This window comes from Chroicocephalus ridibundus, chromosome 7, assembly GCF_963924245.1.
Source record: "Chroicocephalus ridibundus chromosome 7, bChrRid1.1, whole genome shotgun sequence".
Classification (NCBI taxonomy): domain Eukaryota; kingdom Metazoa; phylum Chordata; class Aves; order Charadriiformes; family Laridae; genus Chroicocephalus; species Chroicocephalus ridibundus.
In genome coordinates, this window is record NC_086290.1 from 42,968,539 (window position 1) to 42,990,836 (window position 22,298).

Genomic DNA, 22,298 nt, shown 5'->3' on the forward strand with positions numbered 1-22,298 from the left:
AAAGTGTGGCTATAAGTTAAAGGCTGCAGTCTGTGTAGCTGCAGGAGTCCTCAAAGTATTCCAAGTCAAAATACAATTGCTCTGAGGGAGCAAATTCCAGAGCCGGAGCTCTGCCATCTTTCGTATTGCATACATGTGCTTCCCATCATTGGCTCAGCTCTGATAGCCGCTGCAGAGGGGGTAACGCTATGCCCAAAATATTGTTTCACCTTCATTCTCTTCTGGGAAATCATGTATAACGCATAGTTTTATTCTTTATGTATTGCAAGGTTTGCAATTGCGGGAGGCCTAGGAACTAGCAGGAGCGAAGGTGGGAGCAATTGATTGTAGTCTCTCCCATGTATATGCCTATATTTCATTCCTGTCCAAACCTAATCTTCACGTTCTTTGCCCCGGGGAGCTCCACTATCCTATAATAAGGCCATTCCAGACAACTGATCCTCTATACAAGCCCAAGAAGCAATATCTCCAGTACTGAAAAAAATACAAAAGAGCCCTAAGATTTACCAAGCGCGTAAACCTGCCCTTCAAGTCTCAACCTTCTAATTGCACTTCCCACACCCATTTACCTGTTATGGCACTTCTGGTAGAAGGAAATTACTGATGTTTGGGCACTTTGCTTCTACCAAGAGTGGGCTGCAGGTCCAGTTCCAAATTCCCAGAGGACAATCCCATACCTGTCACAGGCTCTCCAGCCAGGTGTCCGCCTCTTCTGCCACATGTACAGCAACTTTCTGCAGCACCAGCCTCATCTAGCAAAGATATGCTCAAAAAGCACCTTATTAAGCCATCATGTAAACAAACAATAATAAAACCCCCTCCATTTTATGCTTATAATTGATTACATTTGATGCATCTCAGGTGGGTAGCACATGAGGAAGAATTTAGTCATTTCAAGAGGCAGTGCCAAAGTTCTACAAAAGACGTTTGATTCTTTACCAGTTGCTAAGACGGTGCACATTTTCAGCCAATTTAAGGCGACTATAGAATAAACACACGAGACATACACCAAACAGGTACAAAAATAACGCACTCCAGCTTTTCTTTCACAAAACTAAAAGGTGAGGGTTAATGAACTTGGCACCTCAAGGCATTACAATGTGTTTCTTGGACTGCAGAGATGACTGGGTTTTTCAATTAACGCTGTTGATAAATGGATGCTCTTAATACCAGCCTGAGACTGGCTTCTAATTGAGCTCATCTAGAGTGTCTTCTCCTTGTCTTTTTTCTTACACTTTTTTAAATTGCCAAAGCAGAGATCCTAAATTATTTTTCTTGCTACTGAGCTATGTGGTTATTAACATTGACCATCTCTTAACTTTATATTTGGGTTCTCTGCACTGTTCTTCAGTATAAGCCTCCGTTTTTTTCCTGGTTTTACAGTCTGCGTACACCTGATTGTGATTTATTCAAATAAGGCTGCCCAAGCCAGTTGGGATGAACACTGAAAAATCAAGCACTGTGACTGCTTTCATATGCATGAAATTGACTCGGATTTATCATTAAAATCGTTCATTTAAACACTCACGCAAACCACAGAGAACCGGGTCTCTTGAAGGGGACAAGAACCTTCGCAGCAGTGAAATACAGAGCGGCCTGTTTGGTTGCTGCCTTTAAAACTTAGGAACAAACTATGTGCTTCTCATTCCCCGCTGAAGTTTTTCTTCAGCACAAGTGCTTTTCAAGGAAGTGCAGTTTTAGCTACAGGTAGTGCCAATTAGCACAGCGCTACGATAGCCGTCTTGAGCGAAGTAGCAAGTCACTCTCCCAAGCAGTAATGCGATGCCTGACAGATGCTGATTACACATTGTCCTTTGCAAACGCTTAAAGTCAAATCATGGGCAGGCAGCAGGTCGGAGACACAATGATCCATGAATGGGACAGCCATGATATAGTGGTTGAAGAGGACAGTACGCACATACAGATCATTTTCATCCAGGGAGGCGAAAAACAAGGCAAGTTGAAATTATGCCAGACCAGACGGTATTTCTGCATTGGTACCAGAGACGTGAGACAGACTTAGAGATCGAGCTACTGAAACGTGTCTGATGCCACCTTCGCTATCACCTCAGATTTACCCATCTTCTTCACGCCGAAGTGATGCAAAGATACCAGAATAAAACCAGATAGAGAACGAGATAAATAAAGAACCAGATAAAAATCACATCGTTTTACCACGCTTACATTCAGGTAGGCTGGCTTGTTTTAACCACTAACACAAAAGGCTACGGATTACTCTTCCGTGCTGTATTTATTCCAGTATTTAAATAAGCGTAGACCAAAGCACAAAGCTCCTCTGTTCATTTGCAGCCTCTTAGTCCCCAATTTTCTGGACAGATATAAAGGGTGCATGTGCTGGGAGTTTGACATGCCCCAAGCGCGTTGAATTTATTATGCACACACTCAACTATCCATCCACCATAGGAGCAATAGGTTCAGGGAGAGCGCAGTCGTTTCAGAGAGTTTTTAGTCAGCTAGTACCGCTAATACCCTTGAAATACTTCAAGTACCTTTCACAGTCAGGTGGTGGCAGAAGAAATACAGCATATGCAAAACTATTTCAGAGCAAGGAGGAGGGCAAAGTCCTGAGAGAGCTTGGGTGCAAGTGGCACTTTTCCAGGTGGGCGACCCGTCCGTGGCACCATTTCTTAACCCTCCCCAAAGCTTTATCTTCAGGTCAAAGTGACAGGCCATGGCAAAACAACATCGAGCAGCCATGCCCAGCTTATAGCCTTTTTTCCCCTTCCATAGAGGTGCGTTTTGTTTCACTAACACCTCAACTTCTAAGAAGCAAAAAGCGATTGCTCAAATTTCTCATAAACAAATCCAATAAGACAAAATGCTCTCTATACTCCGTTTCACTCCAAATCCCAAAGAAACTTGTGATGTTGGAGGGCAAGTTATTTCTTTTGGCTGGCCTTGCTACAAAAAAAAAAAATCACATGCTTCATTTTCCTCTTTACAGAATTCATATTGTGTTAATAAAGTAGTGTTGATTCCCTCTGGCTGACTCTGCAGGAAAGCTATTCTCACAAAGCTTCTAGTCTGAGTTAAAGTAATCTTGCTTAAAACTGGCCATAATAGTTTCAGTCTCCTAAGTTTAATACTAAGCACAGGAAATATTGCCAATTTGAGTCAGGATTTGGCAATTCTGTGAGGGCAGGATAAGCTGACCAAAGGTAAGGAATTCAGTAAATGCAAGGGGAATTTGACCTGGCGTTTCTTTGAGCCAGCTTCTGTATTGTTGACCTCGCTCTAAAGAGAATGGAAAGACAGAAGAAAACCAAAACAGATGAGAGTTTAATGAGAGTTCCGCGCTCCAAAGTACTCATTACTCCATCAGCCAAGTCCCCCAGACCGTGGTGCTGGGCCCTGAGGGGAGTTCTTCCTCCGTAGGAAGGATTGGCTCAACCCACTCTTCCTTACCGCCATCGCATTCCTCAAAATGCTGTAGACAGTCAACAGGAAGCTGACACTGGAAACAAGCCTGGGGACAGTCTGACTGTGAAAGAGGGAGGAGCAGCCTTTCACCTTTTGAGCCAGCCCCTCGAGGAAGACGGCCTGCTTCACAGCTCGGGGAAACACGGGATGATGAACGAGTCCAAAAGAAAAGGACAGGCACCAAAAGAAGTGTAGACCTCGAAAAGAAAACATGGGTGCAGCGTTGGATGTCAGTATCTGCTCTGTAGCTCTCAGAGAAGCAAAAAGGCAGGATTTCTGGTTTTCTCAGACCTGTTTCTGATAAGTAAGGTTTTCATAGAATCATAGATTCTTCATGGTTGGAAAGGACCTTTGAGATCATCGAGTCCAACCAAACAACCTACAATCTCTGCCCTTCAGAGCATGCCCTGAAGTGCCACATCTAGACGTTTCTTAAATCCCTCTAGGGATGGTGACTCAACCACCTCCCTGGGCAGGCTGTTCCAGTGCCTTACCACTCTTGCAGTAAAGTCATTCTTCCTGATATCTAATCTAAACCTCCCCTGCCCCAACTTCAGACCATTTCCTCTGGTCCTGTCATTATTCACCTGGGAGAAGAGGCCAACACCCACCTCTCTACAACGTCCTTTCAGGTAGTTGTAGAGGGCAATGAGGTCTCCCCTCAGCCTCCTCTTCTCCAAGCTAAACATGCCCAGCTCCCTCAGCCTCTCCTCATGTGACCTGGTCTCCAGACCCCTCACGAGCCTGGTAGCTCTCCTCTGGACACGCGCCAGCACTTCAATGTCCCTCTTGTACAGAGGGGCCCAGAACTGAACACAGTACTCGAGGTGAGGCCTCACCAGTGCCGAGTACAGAGGCTCGGTCACTTCCCTACTCCTGCTGGGCCATGCTATTCCTCATACAAGCCAGAATGCTGTTGGCCTTCTTGGCCACCTGGGCACACAGGTTTTACCCTAACACAAGCACATGCAGTCAAATTTGATGAATTCCTTACTAACAAAGCAGTTACTGGTGGGCCTGGCAAGGCCAACAACTAGAGACTGCTGTGTGACACCATGACGTGCCCTGCTTCTAGCTCAGAAACCATCCCCTCCAAGGGCAGGGATGGTCCCATCCCATGTCCTCGGTTCCACCAAGAGATGCCTTCACTGTTACTGCAGAGAGCCTCACACCAGGCTTGCCAGCAGCTCTGCCCAAGACTGTTCTGCATTGCAGGAGTCAAGGCAAAAAAACCCCTAATAAACCTTCATAGAATGGTTTGGGTTGGAAGGGACCTTAAAGCTCATCTAGTTCCACCCCCCTGCCCTGGGCAGGGACACCTCCCACCAGACCAGGTTGCTCCAAGCCCCGTCCAACCTGGCCTTGAACCCCTCCAGGGATGGGGCAGCCACAGCTTCTCTGGGCAACCTTAGAGGACTCTGCTTTCCAGTCCCTTTCATCTTCCATTTCCATGCCATGCTGGGTAAATTTAATACTCATCTTTTCTAGGTTTGTCTAAGCTTTCCGTATGGGTTGGACGTTACTAGCTCTTGCAAAGGGCTTCAGTTACATAGGTCAGGATGAGATTTCTCCCAATCCTGAGTTAATTCAGATTTGAGCTCTGAGGAAACTTTTGGCAATAGTTTTGTGGGTATGGAGGAACATGCAAAATCAGAGCACCAGAACATTTTGTGAGTGTGGATATTGCCAAATTTTTGTTCTCATTTTTCCTCTTTTTTTTTTTTAATTTAAGCTAATATTGGAACTGTAAAATCAATCTTTTTGTTTCTCCTCGGCATTATTCATGCCCATATCACCTTTTATTTTCATTCAAAAACTTAGCTGTAATTTGCAGTGTTACCTTCCCGTGTCTCTGATTCAATTCAAGGAGAAAAGCCTATTGGCATTTTAAACCAGGAATAATTTGTCAGAATTTTGAAGGTACCAATCAGTCAAAAAATCCTTTTTCCTCCTTTTCCCCTATGGTTTACAGCAGGATAACCAGGAATACTGGCAGAGGAAGTTCATGCCCAAGCCTGTCTGAAGGGGAACAGAGATTCCCTTTTTTCCATTACACTAATTACCTATTGCTATCTTTAAAATAGTAGGAGGATCCTTGAAAAGATAAAACAACTTCATGACAAAGCATAACAGACTGTTTCTCTGTAAGAACTCAAGAAGCTTAAGAACAACTGTACTGGGTCAGCCAAAGGTCCACCTTTCCTGGCCAATAATACTACGTGTAATAAAACTATCAGAGAGAATTACCACATTCAGGTCTGTCCCCTCCAACAACTGTTCCCAACAATTATTTGGCTTTGAAGCTCACTTCTACCATTTCAGATCTAAGGCGGGCACTGGGTACCCAAAAGACCGTCTGTTGTTTCTAATTATGATAGTTACGGTAATAAAGGGTATCACCTTTCCCCACAAGCCTTTCACACTCATTCCTACCATGGGAATGTTTCTTCTTGCACACTGTTGGCCTCACAGCACTTTATCTTAAATTTTTAAAGCCAAATATTTATGCAGAACAATAAAGTTTCCAATCCTCCAAACACTTCTCCCTGCAAGTCACTCCACTGAATCACTTCCATGCACAACGATCACACATACAAGGAAACACTCGGAGGATCAGGACCTTAGATAAAACACAAGTTGTAATATGGTTGTGTCCAAAACCATTAAAGATGACAAGAAGCCTGTGGAAATTCATCTTGCTTTATAAGTCATACTGTATTTGCGTGTAGGTTATTTTTTTCTGGAAGTGATTTTCAAAGAACTAATGAAAGGACACACACAAAAGGAAAGAAAATGCCACACCAGAGACACCTAAAATAAACCAAGACTGCTATTTAAGTAGTTTGAGAGAACCCATATCGGGTGGGATTACAGAAATAGGAAAGAACTACAAAACAACGAGGGGTTTATTTCTTTAGAGGGTTGCCCCCACCCTTTGGGTTTGTTCCTTTTCTGTGCAGAACACTCTGCTGTCCCTCCGCCTGGAGCATACAGCCATCATTCATGCCTTTTCTTCTGCACACAGCCCACATCCTTTCTTGCCCTGAAAAGAGTTAAACGCTCTTTTTCCTCCAAAGAGCAATTTTTTATTTTTCCTGACAAGGCCTTTTATGCAATTAGCTAGAGAAGCCATGGCCAAAAAGAAAGAATAACACATGTAAAATCATGCCAGAGAACAGAGTAGGTAGTAACTTGTTGAGTCTATTACCAGACAAAATGTTTAAATCAATGGTGTGTTCTCATAAATCAACAGCCACATTTAGTCTTAACTATAACCATCCCCGAGCAACATGGAATAGAGAGAAAACACTTAAGAAACAAATGGTGATGCTCCTGAAATGAGATGGGGAGGAAGCAGCCGATGAGACAAGTACAGTGGAGGGTCATCTCCCAGCCAAGGAATTTATTTTGTAGGTCAGAATTGAGGTGCCACAGCCTTCAGGGCTGAGTAGAGACTTCAGCAGAGACTGCCAATCACACCAACTCATACCAAGTTCTGGTCGTGATTTGGAGATGTTAAAGAACCACCCGAACCTAGTTAAAACTTGGACGTTTCTGTGGGTTGTGCGCTAAAACAAAAATTGAGCCTAGAAGAGCCAGAACTATGTTACACGTTCAGAGACAAAAGGGTTTGCATTGCAGACCGTAAAGGATCATTCCTCTTCAATTACACTTGACAGATCTAAGTTACTATAAGAGGAATAGGTTTGGAAAAGGGGAGAGCAGTAAGAGGGAACCAGAGAACAGGATGTAAACTTGAGAAACAGTGCAAAAATCTCATCAGATCCTTTTCTTTCTTAGCTGGGAGTGGAAGATTGTCTCTTTTCACTCCTCCATCTTTGTTCATCCCCTTACTCTTCCGGTTGAGCTGGTTTGATTCAGATTTAAGGGCCCCCATTCATTCCAATTAGATGGCTTTTCCCGGTGACAGGATTTCACTGCTTTCCAGAAAAGTAATGGATTTCTCACACACCACAGTTTCTAAAAAGCTTCCTTCTTCAGCAATGTCCTGTGCAACACAGAAACATTTAGCAGTTCTGTTAAAGCAGTGGCTCCGACCCAAAGAAAGGTTATTTTGCCTACCGCCAACTCTGGCCCTCGTCAGTTGGATTTGCAGCGGTGCAAGCAAAGCTCCCAAACACCTCTTTCTGTTCGGTGGCCTGTGACTACGCAACAGGGAGCCCCCAAGAACCATCCTCAGCTCCTCGCCTGCAGACTAGGAAGCAGCAGGCTCTGGGGGCCTTAGTCTGTAAGGGCTTCCCCAGGCTCCTGCTGAAGTTTGTCTCAGAAGGTAGAGGTTTCTTCCTACCCCTACCCTTCCGTCTCACCTCATTTGCTTCTGTGCAGCCACCGAGTCGAGTCCTACCCAAGCAGCCATACTTTTACAGATGTCGTTTGTTCATTTAGGCAGATGGTTTTACTAGAAGTGCATCCTCCATATGAAATCCAACAGAATTTGCTTCTGCTTTTGCTTGCAGTCCTTAACACATTGTCAGCACTCCCACTGAAGGCATCGTGTTGAAAATAAGAGTTGCTTCTTCCAATTCCGGCATTTGCACATTTTTATGAGATGCTGGAAAAGCACAGTTGGATATTTTTTCCCCTGCAAACATTGAGGCAATAATAAGTAACAGATTCATTGAGTTTTGACTTGCCTTGCAACCAGGTGTTTCTGACATGTACCATGTCTCACAAATATATTACACGCTCCAGTATTCTTCTTATCAAGAGCTTAAGCTTTTTACATTCTCCTCTCCCCATCAACATGCAACAAGACTTTCAGACGTTCCTGAGCACCAGTTTAGTTTTTGCATAGTGCTTTCAGCGACGTGCAGAGAAAGCACCAGGGTGTGTGAACTTTGTGGGTGATCTGTCAGCTAGATATAGTGACTCGTGTGTAAAGAAAGCGTCATGGTACTATGAGTAACAAAAATAAATGCTGGGCAGATTAGAGAAAATGTAGACCAAGTAGTTTTCTTTTTTCCCACAACCAAGAAAGCAATCTAAATAACTAACACCAGTCTGAAATTCATGCCCAGTGATCTCTAATGAGCTAGGGTTACAGTGAATGTATTTGCAACTCAACTTTTGGAGTCAACGAAAGACACAGGTGCAGGTATAATGCTCTTCTACTCCCCAGTTAATTTTCAGGCTAGTTGGTGACTATGGAACCTCTGCAGCTCCACCTTCTGTAAGTCTCAGTTTACAGCGTGGTTGTGCCATTAGTGCCACACGCTTGGAACCAAGGATTTCCACCACAAAGCTCTCCTCTACACTCTCAGCAAAACAAAACAGCACGCTAGGCTCCAGTTTGGAGCAAGTCTTTACATCATCTGCATTAATTTTCTTTTAGTATTATTGCCTTAGAACTGGCTCTAATCATGAATACTTCATTGTTTCTAAGAAGTTTCAAAAGGAAAGGTCGGTTTAAAATTATCTGAACAAGTTTGAACTGTAAAGCAAGCTCAGAATCATTCTACATGTTTGGAAGATCCTCCTAAACTCAAGAGCTGTTCCCTGTTCAACATGGGACATACCTCATGGAACCCTCTTGAGCCACAGATGATGCAGTGCATATCTGATGGAACAAAGATATAGGAATACCCTTGGCTGCTTGCGGAGTGTGTGCTGGCTGCTCATTTTATCCTGATGTTTTGTCATTATCAACAGCTATAAAGCAAGCTTATACAAAACAGTTTAGGTCCAGTGGAATCCAAATTAGCATCTTACAACAAATGTATGAGGCAGCCCTTTGTGATGCCTCCGAGTAGAATGCTGCCAAAAAGTGAATGAGGAATGAAAATTGAGATTCATTACCTTTGAAATGGACTTTTGACCAGGAAGATCAATGACTGCATTTTTCTGTGCAGATTTACAGGCCAAATGAATCCCTGGTTTAACCTCTGAACTCAGAGGGTTTCATAAAGAGAGGAATTTGTCTAGAAGGGTCATGCATATGCACGCTTTCCAGGCATTACAAGATTGAAAATGCAGTCATTTAAACCTAGAAGAGAAAGAGGAAAACCCACATGAGGTCAGATAAGGAAATGAGACTTATGAATACTGCTCCCTGACCATCCGTCAGCGATTGATACGCTAAACAACAGCACACAGGAAAGGATGAAGTACAGAAAGAAAAAAACAGATGCCCCCGAAGAACTAGCTCGACTGAAACGTGTGGTAGCTGTCTGCTCTCAGGGTCACTGATGGCCATGGGAACTTACATTCTGCATTGCCCTCGACCAACGATCCAGTCCCCGGACACTGATTGGTTAGTAAATGGCTGACACTTTTCTTCCACTTGTGCAAAGAGATCGGCATTACCTCCTCTTCACCTCAAGCTATTTTTCAACATAAGCGCTTGTTGTAGCTCCTACAAAAAGATGGGATGAGCCACGTCATCCCAAACAGCTGCAGAAGAATCACACAGAAAACACAGATTATAAACAGACTGGAACCCAATTCCAAATTTGAGAATTTGATAAAATTTCTACAGCACTCAAATATACACTCATCATATGCATATCCAAAGCATAAATATTTCCATCTCGAAGCACTGTAAATGATTTAAAAGTGAAAAGCTAGTACAAACACCAAATGTAACACTAATACATATGGAAAGCTGGCAGCGATACTGCATTCAGTGGGCGGTGGACTCCAAACCGATTCTTCACCCGCAGTGTATATTGCCTTTCCTTCCTCCCAGCTGGCATGAGTAAAGTAGGAACAGACTTCGTATCAGATTTTGAGAAATTTGTTGCTGTAAGCCAGACTTGTAGCAGCATTTAAAACAAGATTGCATTTAACATAAAATTGAGCTATTTTCTGGCTGTGTGTAAAAAATGAAATATGATCTATCATTAAATAAACTAGAGGATGCGGGTTTCTGAGGCCAAAACACCATTCTTGCTAGATTTAAAAGAAAACACACTAAAAATGCATCATGATTTCAGATGGGATAGAGTTAACTTTCTTACTAGCAGCTGGTATAGTGCTATGTTTTGGTTTGGGGATGAAAACAGTGTTAGTAAAACACCGATGTTTTTAGTTGTTGCTAAGCAGTCAAGGCCTCCTCTGCTCCTCACACCACCCCGCCAGCAAGTGGGCTGGGGGTGCACGAGAAGCTGGGAGGGGACACAGCGGAGACAGCTGACCAAAGGGATATTCCATGCCATATGATGTCATGCCCAGCATATAAAGCTGGGGGAAGAAGAAGGAAGTGGGGGAGACATTTGGAGTTATGGAGTTTGTCTTCCCAAGTAACCATTACACATGGGGAGCCCTGTTTTCCTGGAGATGGCTGAACATCTGCCTGCCCATGAGAAGCAGTGAATGAATTCCTCATTTTGCTCAACCTATTAAACTGTCTTTGTCTCAACCCATGAGTTTTTTCTCACTTTTGCTTTTCCAATTCTCTCCCCCACCCCAACTGGGGTGTGCAAGCAAGCAGCTGGGTGGTTCTAGCTGCTGGCTGGGGTTAAACCACGACACAATGACATCCCTTTGTTCACGCAGACTGGTTTCTGGGAACGCAGTGACCAAAGTGTCGCATCTGTTTGCATACAGAACTAGTAATTGTTGAGCATGCAAGTCAGAGCTTACAATCAGAGAAATTATTTGTTTGTTTACTCTTTTGTAATTTGTATTACATTAATACTAACTGGGGATCCAAGCCGCGCACATGGTACTATAGAAACGTAACTGATGCTCTGTTCCAAGGTTCTCAGTTTAAAATTGAGCCTGCTGCTTAACAGTAGACTCAGAAAATCCCTTACGGTACCAGTTGTTTTAAAAAATATGAAAGCAATTTTTATGAATTACATTGACCTTTCCGAGCTATTTTCTTACCAAGGGAAATTTCATTTAGAGGGAAGGTTACCATTCTGTTTGAAAGTAGCACAAGTATTTTTCTGCAGTATCAGAATTTTATTTGGAACAGAAAATCTTCCTGATACTACCAAACAAAACAGAAAAATCTTACGGATATAATCCAAAAAGCTACAAAAGTGAAATAAGTGAAAGAATCTTACCAATATTAATGGCCTTTGGACTGTAGTTATTATTTATATCTTTTAATCTTTCTGAAAGGTCTGGAAGCACCCTATGTTATCTATACCATCCATGATACCTTACCACAAAGCCCTTAATTCCCCACTCCCCAGCTTCCGCCGCCACCCAATTGTGCAAGTACATTGGAATATTTTGAGAGTGGAGATCCTCAAACAAAACACAATCTGGAATTTGTAGACCAAAAACTGATTTAAATTTTTTTTTTTTAATGATGAATGTTGAAAGCAGAGACCAGAGCTATAAACATAAACTCTTTAAACTAAGTCTCTCGGCTATGAAGTGATATACGGTCTTAAGAAATTCCTTAAGAACTTTCAGTGTTTGACAGGCCACAGGACAAGAGACAGGCTGGCAACTGTTTTAATTAATTAATTTCATGGACAAAAAGCCACTGTCATAGGAAGCGATCCAGCTCTCTGTTTTTGTATAGCAGGTGAAGGAGGGTATGCTTTCCCACCGTCTAACATCTTTGTCAACCAGATGAAAAATTATGGATTTTAATTCCTTTTCTATCTTTTGTTTCTCACACAGGCATATCCTAGGCAAGTTTCCTGACTATCCTACTAAAGAGGCAGGCGGTTCAATGGCTATTCTTTCCCAAAAAACTCCAGAGCAGGTACTGTCACTCCTCTAATGAGAAAGATTAATGGGATTGGGCAAGGAATTGTACCAAAACATGTGTGTTTATTTAAGTAGCAATTTTTAATAAAAATGGCCTCTAGAACTCCAGGAGCCTTGTGGTTAAAGAGCTTTTTTGCTGCAAGTGAAAGGATTGTTTTCTTCCAAGGTAAACCACAAAACTCACATACCAAAATTTGTTCCTTTTCAGGATGCACATCTACTTAGTTGTGGCAGAAGGTGCTCAGGCATGCAAGTTATGGACAGATAAATATCCAAGGGAGCTCAAAAGAAAGACCTCAGCTACAAAGAGTTGGTCTCCTGTCACAAAATCCACGTAGTTAGGCCGGTGCTAGCTACTATTAGAAATATATATTAAATGGTTTAAAGAACCTTGATTTAAAATAGGCATCCAGAGCTACCCCAGAGGCTGCAATAGTGTGTTTGTATTCAGTATCAGCACAGTCTAGCAATAATTAGTTTAGCTTAAGCAGAGAAGAGCGTCTATGCAGGCAGGCCTACATCTTGAGTTACTGCCAAGGGTCCATTAAGTCAGCTTAAACAAGGGGCACGTTCAAGTGAAGGAAGTATTTTAGTTTATCTTATGTATTTTTGTAGTGAACTCATGTTTTCCTGGTAAAATCCCTCTTCTGGCTTCTCTGGCTAATAATCTCTTCCTCCGATCGTCTGGGTGTCATATAGAGAAGGCGATTAAAGCCTGTTGAAGCCGGGAAGGCAGTGGTTGGCACTCGGAGCCAATTCCACTCTCCACAATGATCTTAGCAGGATGATGAGTCTGTTGAGGGAAATGATAAACAGGAAGCCCTGCACATGGGAGCAGGATTTGGCCCCTGAGTGAACCAGGCGTGGTGGCTACCTGTGGGCTAGAAAAACTAAACTGTCAAAAAATGACCTCTGTGGTCCTTAAAGCTCCCCTGTTGAGACAGACTGTTGTGTTCATTAGCTGCCTGCGACTGATATCTACCACAGGTATGGTAAAACAATATTTTGGATTCAGGCCTTCCCAGAATCATAGGGCAAAGCTCAGGGCATGCCAGCAGCATCTGTGGTGTTTGAGGGGACGCAAATATAAACCTGCCCAGCATAAAGCACAATACTCTCATCATTAGTTATTTTGCTTACAAAAACACGCAAGAAAACTGCTACGAATAGCTCTCCATGCCTCACGGAACTCCGGGCATGCTCCTGGTTTTAGCCAAGTTCAGAGTAGGCTAAGGTCAACCCCACCAGCCTCTGTATCTAAGCCACGATGTTGTTCAGTCCCAGACAGAGTGAAGGGGACCCGTTGGTTAAGTTTTCAGCTTCTAAAGTAGAAACACACGGCAGAGTCAAAAGAAGGCTTTGTTGGCTGCTCCGAGCAGCAGGGGAGCCACCCAGCAAGTACAGCGTATTGCTGGAGCAGGCTTCAGGGGGCTTTAGGCTAATTAGATCTGCTACCAACAAAGATAAACACAACTCAGAAAGAAAACATTACAAGAAATTATACAGAGCAAAACTGGATAAGGTAGTAGATTCTAGAGAAATATATTCTTCCTGTCGTCCTCCCATCTTTGAATTCCTACCTTCCGCTATTTTGCTGTCTTTCCTGGGCATCTGCTTTTTCTTTGCATTAAAAAAATAAATAGATAAATAAAGGAAGCCAAAAGTATAGTACCTGGAAGGAAAAAAATGTAGCTATTTTCCTTGCAGATCTTCACGAGCAATTATCTGTTTTCCAAAGATTTTCAGGCCCATTTTTTTCCTCCCATTTTAGCCAGCACAACCAAGAGCAAAATGTTTTTTCCCATAACCTGAACAGATAACTTTGGCAAAAGAAAGTTCAGTACATTCGTGATTTTACCTGAATGTCAGACAAGTAAAGTATTTTTTGTTCATCTGAGTCAGCCTGCATATTAAAAATCCCTAAGGCAACTGGTTTTGTTCCACACTGGTCTACTGGGCAACATAGTGAATGAAATCCTGGCCCCATTGAAGTTAATGGGAGTTTTGTCCTTGACTTCAGGGAAGACGAGATTTCACCTCTTGTATGTATTAGCTTCTGTGAATGGGTTGGTTACTCCCAAGTTAAACTCCATGAAAAATCCAGACCGAACTGTATTTAAAAAGTGAGCATTTTATAAGACTTGGGTAAAGACACTTTGGGGAAAATAAAATACAAATTAATCACTTCACGAACCATTGCTGCATTATTATATATTCTATATTTCTTTAGCCTGTGACAACTCTGACCTTACTTGACTTTGTAATGGAGCTGGCCTTCCGCACAAACTGCTTTCATGACTTTTGACAAATACCTTTCAAAAAGGTATGCCAAAGAGATCCCGAAGCAAAGTACTCGGTGGTTTAGCCAGAAAAATATGTACTGTCTCTTGACTGGAAAGAAGCTTTTCTCTACTTTAAATACTCTTCAAGAGAAATTTAAGATTCTGAGACATCAGTGTAATCTCCCTGCATCTGTTCCAGATGTCTGTCCCTAATGGTTTTTTATGTTTGGCTCCGGAGATAATCATCAGATGTGACAATTTTTAGCTTTGCCCTTATACTGCTGCCAACAAAATTACGATCTCTTCCTGTAGTTCATTAAGACTCATCACCATGAAAATAAACCAAGAGAGTTGCCATTTAGCAGACACATTCCCCCTCTCCCAACTCCCCCTCACTTCCAATAGTAAGTAACTTGTCAGAAAAAAATATGCTTACTTACCAAGATTTTGGTGGTACATTCAATTGCTGCGTGGAGGTCAAAGTCATTTCCACATTACTGTAATCGCAGCATCTGATCCAGCAGCATCTAGAGAAGGGGTGAGAAAAAGTATGCGTTAGCTGTCGTGCAGACATATGCTCCTGGATCCTCCCTTGGCACTCTGCGCAATGCTATGCTGCTAATTAGCGTTCATTATTACCAACAGCTAAAGATCCCCACGAATCCCAGAAATCTGTTTGATTGTGAATGGAGGTGCAAGAGATTCCCAGTAGTTAGTTAATATTTAATTAACATCCCTGACTATATCCCAGGTAGGGACAGTAAAATGCTATTATGTGATCAAATACTTCAATATTCACACACGCCCCCACATACCTTACTTATTTTTACCAAACAAATGTATCACAAATAACTTTAAAGTGTCAGAGGAAGTCTCAAAAAGCTCTAGAGTTGTACTTTTTTGTATCCAGCATTTTGCAAACATACTTTTATCCCACCAACAAATACACCACATGTACTTTTCAGTAATAGAAGTAGATGCCTACAGTTATGCTGACCTTTATTTCCTGTGTTCCACACTACCGTGGATGCTCGTTTTAGAAATTACCAGGCTGGATTTTCACAAGTGCTAAACACACAGTACCATCAGCTGGAGCTGGGCACCTCAAAGCCTTAAAACGTCTTGATTATTTCAAGTTAACCGTGCAGGAGGTTGGAAATGGTACTCAGTCTCTGTTAAGATACAAAATGGGCAGATGCGTTCACCTCCAGATGATTCACTGCAATGAAGTCATACAGCAGGTAGACTCCTAGTCCAGCAGCTCTACCACCCATCTTACCTTAAAAAAAAAAACCCCAAGCCTACACCGAGCAAAACCAACAGATTTTTCATAAACACATTCAACGGAGACTAAGGTTTTGAAGTGCTTGCCAGAAAACAAACTGAAGAGTGAAGGAGTTTAACTGGCGAGTTAAACTACATTTGGGCAACATCTGCCTGATGAAAAAAAAACCTAGATCGTGTATCAATCATGGACTGAAATTCACAACACTCAATTAAAGCCAACCCTAAGATTTTGCAAGATCCTATATAAAGCTATGAAATCCTACCTAACATTTTGAATTCAATTCCTGCAAGAAACAGCTCACTCAGGTCATTTTTAACGGCTTAAGCTTTGCTTGCAGGTGCACACCCCAAGAGTAAACAACGCTCAGAAATGCTTTGCCCAAGAACACTACATTGTTAAAAGCTACACAAATGGATTTGCCTGCAAGAAGGAGTGAATCCAGAACACTGCTCCTCAGCTAGCTCAATGGGACAGAGCCCCAGGCCCGCCAGGATGAAAATAACCTCTCCAACTGACAAAAAAATAACATCACCTTACAGGAATAAACCAGCTTATAGGAAGAGGTGTAATTAAGTGTCTTCAAGTTAGGGGGAAGCATGTTTACAGCATACAGCATGTTATGTACAAGTGACGCAAATGTGCAGTCCAACGTTTGGCATGCTGCTCTGGGACACTGGGATGGCACCTCTTCCCATCACAGTCCTGTTTTCTTGAAGAAACATGGATTTTTTTTTTTTTATCTTAGATTTCAAAATAGCTTCTTCCTGTAGAGTTAATACTCAAAGAGAGCATTTTCTCTCCAGGAACACGAGGCTGGGGGTGTATAAAGTGTTTCTGTTTAAAATGGTTTTAGAGACAGATTTACAAGATTCTGAGGCTGTCTCTCACCTGCTGCAGCTGGAGATCCAGAATTCCCAAACTTGCTCTATTCTTACATTTCTTTTATGCCCTCACCTCCAATACATACAAAAAAGTTCAAGTAAGGTCTTCTTTCAAGGGATGAGGGAAGGGCTTATTCTTGAGGAAGAACGTTTACCTCAAGCATTGGCTTGCCTGAGCCAGCACCAAGCTTTCTGTGGCTGAGGACCATAGGACAGGAGTGAGAGTCCTACCATCGACTGTGGATTCTCCTGTACTTGACTCATGAACAAACATCAGGCATCTCCATTCATGGGCTGCACACAGTTTGAGTTCCCCTCCCTTTCCCAAAAAAAAGGGGAGGGATTTGCACTGCAAGAGTTTGGAAACGCACTTGAAATGATGTAGAACAGGAAGAAAAAAAAAAAATCAATTTGACTTTCGTGGTATATCAGTTAGAGGGAAATGTCTATTCTTCAGTAACACTTTCTTCCAAGGCTGAAGAGTTGGCACCAGCACGACAGGAGTCCTACAGCATGACTAGAAAAAAAGGAGACTAAAATTCATGTATTCTTACTGAGGCATGTTTTCTTCCCCAATATTAAGAGTTTTCTAAGTGCTTTCAGAATCACTTCAAAAAGAGGCAACCTAGCAAAGAAAAGGGCAGTCTAAAATAATTTAGGAAGACATCTGCTTTTATTTCCACTACGAAGTTTCTTCGGGGCGGGGGGGGGAACTGTATTATAATGTGGGTGAATTGCTTAGTATCTCAAACTAACCTTTACTTGCCCTTCCCTTTCTTTCCTCTTCTTTTGTCAGATTCTTCAGGCATCTTCTTTTAGCTGGAGGGGAAATTGTTCTGTATAGAACAGTACAAACTATTTGAGGTTAGATACACAGCCAGCTTCACCCCGGCTCCTGGTCCTCTGCAATTTCAGAGCTGCTTAGAGCAGAGGTGAAAGCAGAGCTGGAGAAGCCACGCCGAAGGAGTAGAGAGGAGAAGGTGTATCTGACACGGAAAAGGAAACATTATATTTGCTCTGTCACTCTCTTTTGGGAAGCAGAGAGCCACCTCAGAAAAGTCGGGCTCCACACACTGATGGCATTGCCAGCAGCGTGGCTTTGGAGCATTTCACCAAAACTGCTTGGCATCGCGGACTACATATACGTTTGGCCAAGGCATCCAGGAGAGAGACTGTAGGGGTGTTATTTGGATGTGGGCAACCTCTGCCTGCAGTCACCGTGCGTGTTTCTAGACTTGGCTTTTTGCGTTGCTGTGCATGGCACTCAGCGCTAACTGCAGGCACCGCTTTCCTCTGTTTCCTATGGGAGTAGTTACTTCAAAACTTAGCACCATAGCTATACTGCAGCTCTGAAAATAGTAGACACAAACATTTTTTTCTTGCCACCTTACAAAACTGATGAAGGCAGGGCAGAAGGATAAGGACAATTTGACAGTTCAGTCCCATTAGAGCAGGTTCACGAGAACAGAAACTCTATATAACCCCTTTCAGTACCATTCATCTCTATAAAGACATGAAAGTAAATAATTCCAGTGTAAATAAAGTAAATAAAACCCATGAAAGTAAATGAATCCAGAGGCTGGATATACTTAAAATATCACCAGTAGAACTCAAAAAAAGACTGCTTAAAACCTTTTGTCAGCAGCATGTGTGCTTGCAGGTATCGTGCTGGATAAACTCAGCCCTGGAGACACTGGAAATGGTTAGGGTTACCCTTTGGTGGGCAGTCAGAGCCCCGGGTGGAGGTGACAAGGCTGGATTTCTAGCAGGGTACTCGCGCTACAGTGGAGGATACACTTTGAGTAGCTCTGTTGGTTTTGGATACACCAAGCCTGCTGGGACACTAAAAACCTATTTTGAACTCTAGTCAATCTGTGAATCTATCCCAGGGAATGCAATGCTTCACTGCTTATCACCGCAAGCTATGACTGAATGGTGCTTGGGGTTTAAATTACCATATTTAATTAAATGTGAGATACTGAAATGCTTGGGGAAATCTACTAATGAAATCTCACTAGCTGCAAAGTATAGCCCTCATCATCATTCCCCTTCCACTGTCCAATCTTCAACGCATTAAAAGGCATTCTTTAGAAAACAAGTATTTTTACTGTTACAGGAAACATGTCTTACAGTCGGAAATTTTTTATTTTCTGCTCTTTCATGGTACTGCCAATATTAACGGTCTATTCATAAACTCCAGCAGCCACAGATTTTCTGATTTACGCTCATCTTACAAAAGAACACGATGAAAGTTGCCTTGGAACAAGAGAATGGTAGAAGCAGCGAATTTCACCCTCCACCTTTTTTGCATAATAAATGGCCAGGAACTAAAGTTACAGAAATTGATGTACCTGTGCCCAGTTATCAGCTGCTATTGGCTTGCAGGGATAAAGATGCCGGGCAATCCACGTATATCTACCAGAGTTTGTCACAATATCTCTACTGAATCTCTCTCACCCACTAGAACCATTTCAGTCTTTAGCCACATATTGAAATTAGACGTGCCCCAGGGCATGCTCTCAAAAAATCCATCTCTATAAAATCAATCTGCCTTGGAAACACTAGGACAAATTCATAATCCGAGTCCAAGTCCAGAGGGAACTTTAAGTTGTACGTCATTAGGATATTGTGCATCTACGTGGTTTCAGGAATTTGTCTTACTCCATAAAAGCCCTAGCAGCTTGGGACAGAAATCATCTCTTTTCCGAGGATATACTGGGATAGTCAGCACCTATGTTAAAGTTTGCAGGGAGGAGTGCCCTGAGCACAAATTAAAAGGACTTCTCTGTAACGGTCAGCCACTCCAGAACTCAGAGGGCTACCAAGCAATGTGTAGTGGGTATTGTGTTTCCCCAATATTGGAAAGCTGAAAGCAAGGGAGGAAAAATACATGCTGCTTCATAACTCTTACAGCACATGTCTAACGCACCTTGCACATGAAAATATTTGACCAGCTTTTCGCATTCCTTTCCGTCTCTTTCAGGTTGCTGCAGAACTGGCTCTCAAAAAAGAGATGGCTTTGCAGAAAAAAGCCCAAAAGGAGAAAAAAGAAAAAGAGAAGGAAAAATCAAAAGGAAAAACGCCACAGAAAACTGGAAAGAAAGTAAGTCTTCCTGCAGTGAAAGCCATTAGTTTATGAAAACAGAGCCAAACTCCAGCCTATTCAGCCATGTGTGGGCAGAGGCTATTAATTTACATTAGACTGGTCACAAGGCTTCAGGCTTGGGTTCAGAAAACAGAAGAACTGGCTGAGGCCAATCCCTCTCAGCCTTTCCATTACCTTGAGGTGATTCTGAGGAACTGAATTTTACCTTTCGTATTTTAGGAATGACCATTTGCATGGCCATGACTCAGCTCAGTGGGAAGAGCTGATGTAGGTGCGGGACTGCCAGAGCCAGAGATGAGTGGAAAAAATACACTTTATGGCTTTGACATTGTTGCCAAGACAGCATGCGTGCACTTTGCAAAGCACCATTGCTTTTTTCGTGTGTGTGTGCAGACAACAAAATGGTGCCCAGATGTCTAACCAAGCATTTCCCCTTTTCGTGTTGGGTACAGAGAAGTTAGTTACTGCCATCCCTTCCCATAAGAACTAGGAAATGAGGACCTTAGTCTCAGTCCAGTACCTGCATCAGAACTTGCATGTCTTTCAAACTAACTTAGAAGTACAGTTCCATATAGGCCAACTGCTTCTTTTGTACCGCAAGCCGATATTTTGTAAGCCTGTAAACAGCAGTCGTGCATTTTCGGTCCGCATTCTTTGGCTGTGAACTCTTTGCTTCAAGTCACAGCGGCCACCCACCTAACGTATGATATATTCCCTGAAGTCTTTGATATACTAAAGGCCTGGTTTCACAGGAGGTATGCTTCCACATTATTTCAGGAGCAGCTTCGTTGAGGAAAACACCTGTGAAACAGAGCAGCGACCAAAGGGCACCTTTAAAAGCGAGCTATGCAACAAAAAAAATGTAGGCTTTTGCTGAAGCGGCAACTTTTGTTTCTCATTTACTTTATCGTATAAACAAAGTTGAAACAATATATAGTTTTTTTAATAAGGGTCATTAATCTCTCAGCAAGTATGTGGAGGAGAGGGGTGAGTTTTCTGGGGCAAAACTTACTCCTCACTGCAAGTTTTACACAAATTAATTTTCATTCCTAACCCTGGAACAACCATATAACAAAAAAGATGCTTTTCTTGGACAACATCCATCAACCTGGCCAAAGCTCTCCTAACAGCTAGCAGGGAACCTAAACTACACGAACTTAGGAAGCATCAGTCTATCTAATTTGGAGGTAGATATCTAAGTGTTAACTTATAACTTAGATAGCATCTTTGCCAGATAAAACCACTGTTTGGGTCGTATGAAACAAAGTTTGGGGTTTCGGGAAGGGTTGGGTTTTTCTCCCTTCATAAATCAAGAGGCGCAGCAGGCTGAAGGAGCAGCAACCCAAAATGTGTTTTCCAAGCTCTTTAAGCCTGATCTCGCATTGCCAACTTGGAAGGGCAGGGGCTGCTTCTGTGCAAACAGGACGGTTTTTTAAGTTCTGGTGACACGTGTCTTCAGACAGCCGTTTGCCGTCAGGGTGACACTGTCACAGGGTGTGTTATCACAGCATTAAGTGAAGGCATCATACTGTCTTGATAGTGATTACTGGTACCACACCTCCTTGTATCTTAGCAGCAGAGCCAACCTGGAGGAGCAAGAGGAGAACGAGGAGCTCAATGCCTGCAGACCTAAGCCAAATAATACTGATACCAACTTGTTTGTTGTCCGTAAGACTTCTAGTAACGGGTCTCAGTGCTGAGTTCAGCTCTGTAGGACCACTTCAGGGTGTGACCCCTTAAATCAGCACTTGCACTGAAGAACTCCATGGGAAAGATCAGATAAAGTACCTGTATGAAGGCAATAGCTTAGAAAAGCTTTTGACATCAGAGACTTTAAAGTCTCTTGTCATTCACATTTATAGAACCCTGTAACATCTCGGACAGCCCAGTTCCTTTGGAGGGCATTCACGAGGGTGTCCTCTAATGGTTTTCTCCTTCTCCTGTCCTTGCTCCTTCCCAACTCAGCGGGCCCAGAATAACGCCCTGGGATGCCTCTGGTCTCACACAGACAATGGAAAAGGCTGTTCCAGATACTTCAGTCTAAGTCAAAGTGAGATGCTAATGTTCAGGCTCCCTAAAAACATCAGACTCAACATGAGCTTTTGAAACTGGATGGCAACTCACCTATCGGCTTAAAAGCCTGACTTTCCCAGGATAAATTTGATTCCTTGTTGGTTTTGCACATTTCACTAGATAAGAACCAACAATACCAAAAAATTAATCTCAATCCCCTCGCAGCCTCTGCAAGGTTGTTTTGAAATGGGGTGAAATAACAGTATAGAGCTCTGGGGCTTTATGACTTCACGTCGTTCTCATCTCTTCAGCCATCACAAGTCCTGTCAAGTAAAATTCTGAGCCATTATTATCAGGTTCTCTATGGTTCATTGAGAAAGAACAAAGGAAACATTCTCTCCAAGGTTATAATACTGACAGGGGAAAAAAATAGTATCTAAGACCAGCTGAGAAGTATTTGGAAAAGTTCTAACAGCAGGACTCTTATTAAAATAAGTATAGCCTATAAGTCATAGTGATGCAGGCAGAAAAAAAAAGCCCTGCTCCTAACTTCAGCTCTTAAAGAAAACAAAAGTTTGATCCCAGAAGGAAATTTA

The 22,298-nt window shown here is 42.6% G+C and overlaps 1 protein-coding gene across 2 annotated transcripts in view; it reads left to right on the top strand.

The window, feature by feature from the left end:
- The window catches only part of IQCA1 (IQ motif containing with AAA domain 1), a 109,195-nt gene that overhangs the window by 42,715 nt on the left and 44,182 nt on the right, over positions 1-22,298 (top strand). For both annotated transcript variants that reach the window (XM_063341289.1, XM_063341288.1), the window contains exons 7-8: positions 12,043-12,127; positions 19,567-19,686. In XM_063341289.1, coding sequence (XP_063197359.1) covers positions 12,043-12,127; positions 19,567-19,686 — 205 coding nt within the window. The remainder of the gene's footprint in view (positions 1-12,042; positions 12,128-19,566; positions 19,687-22,298) is intronic.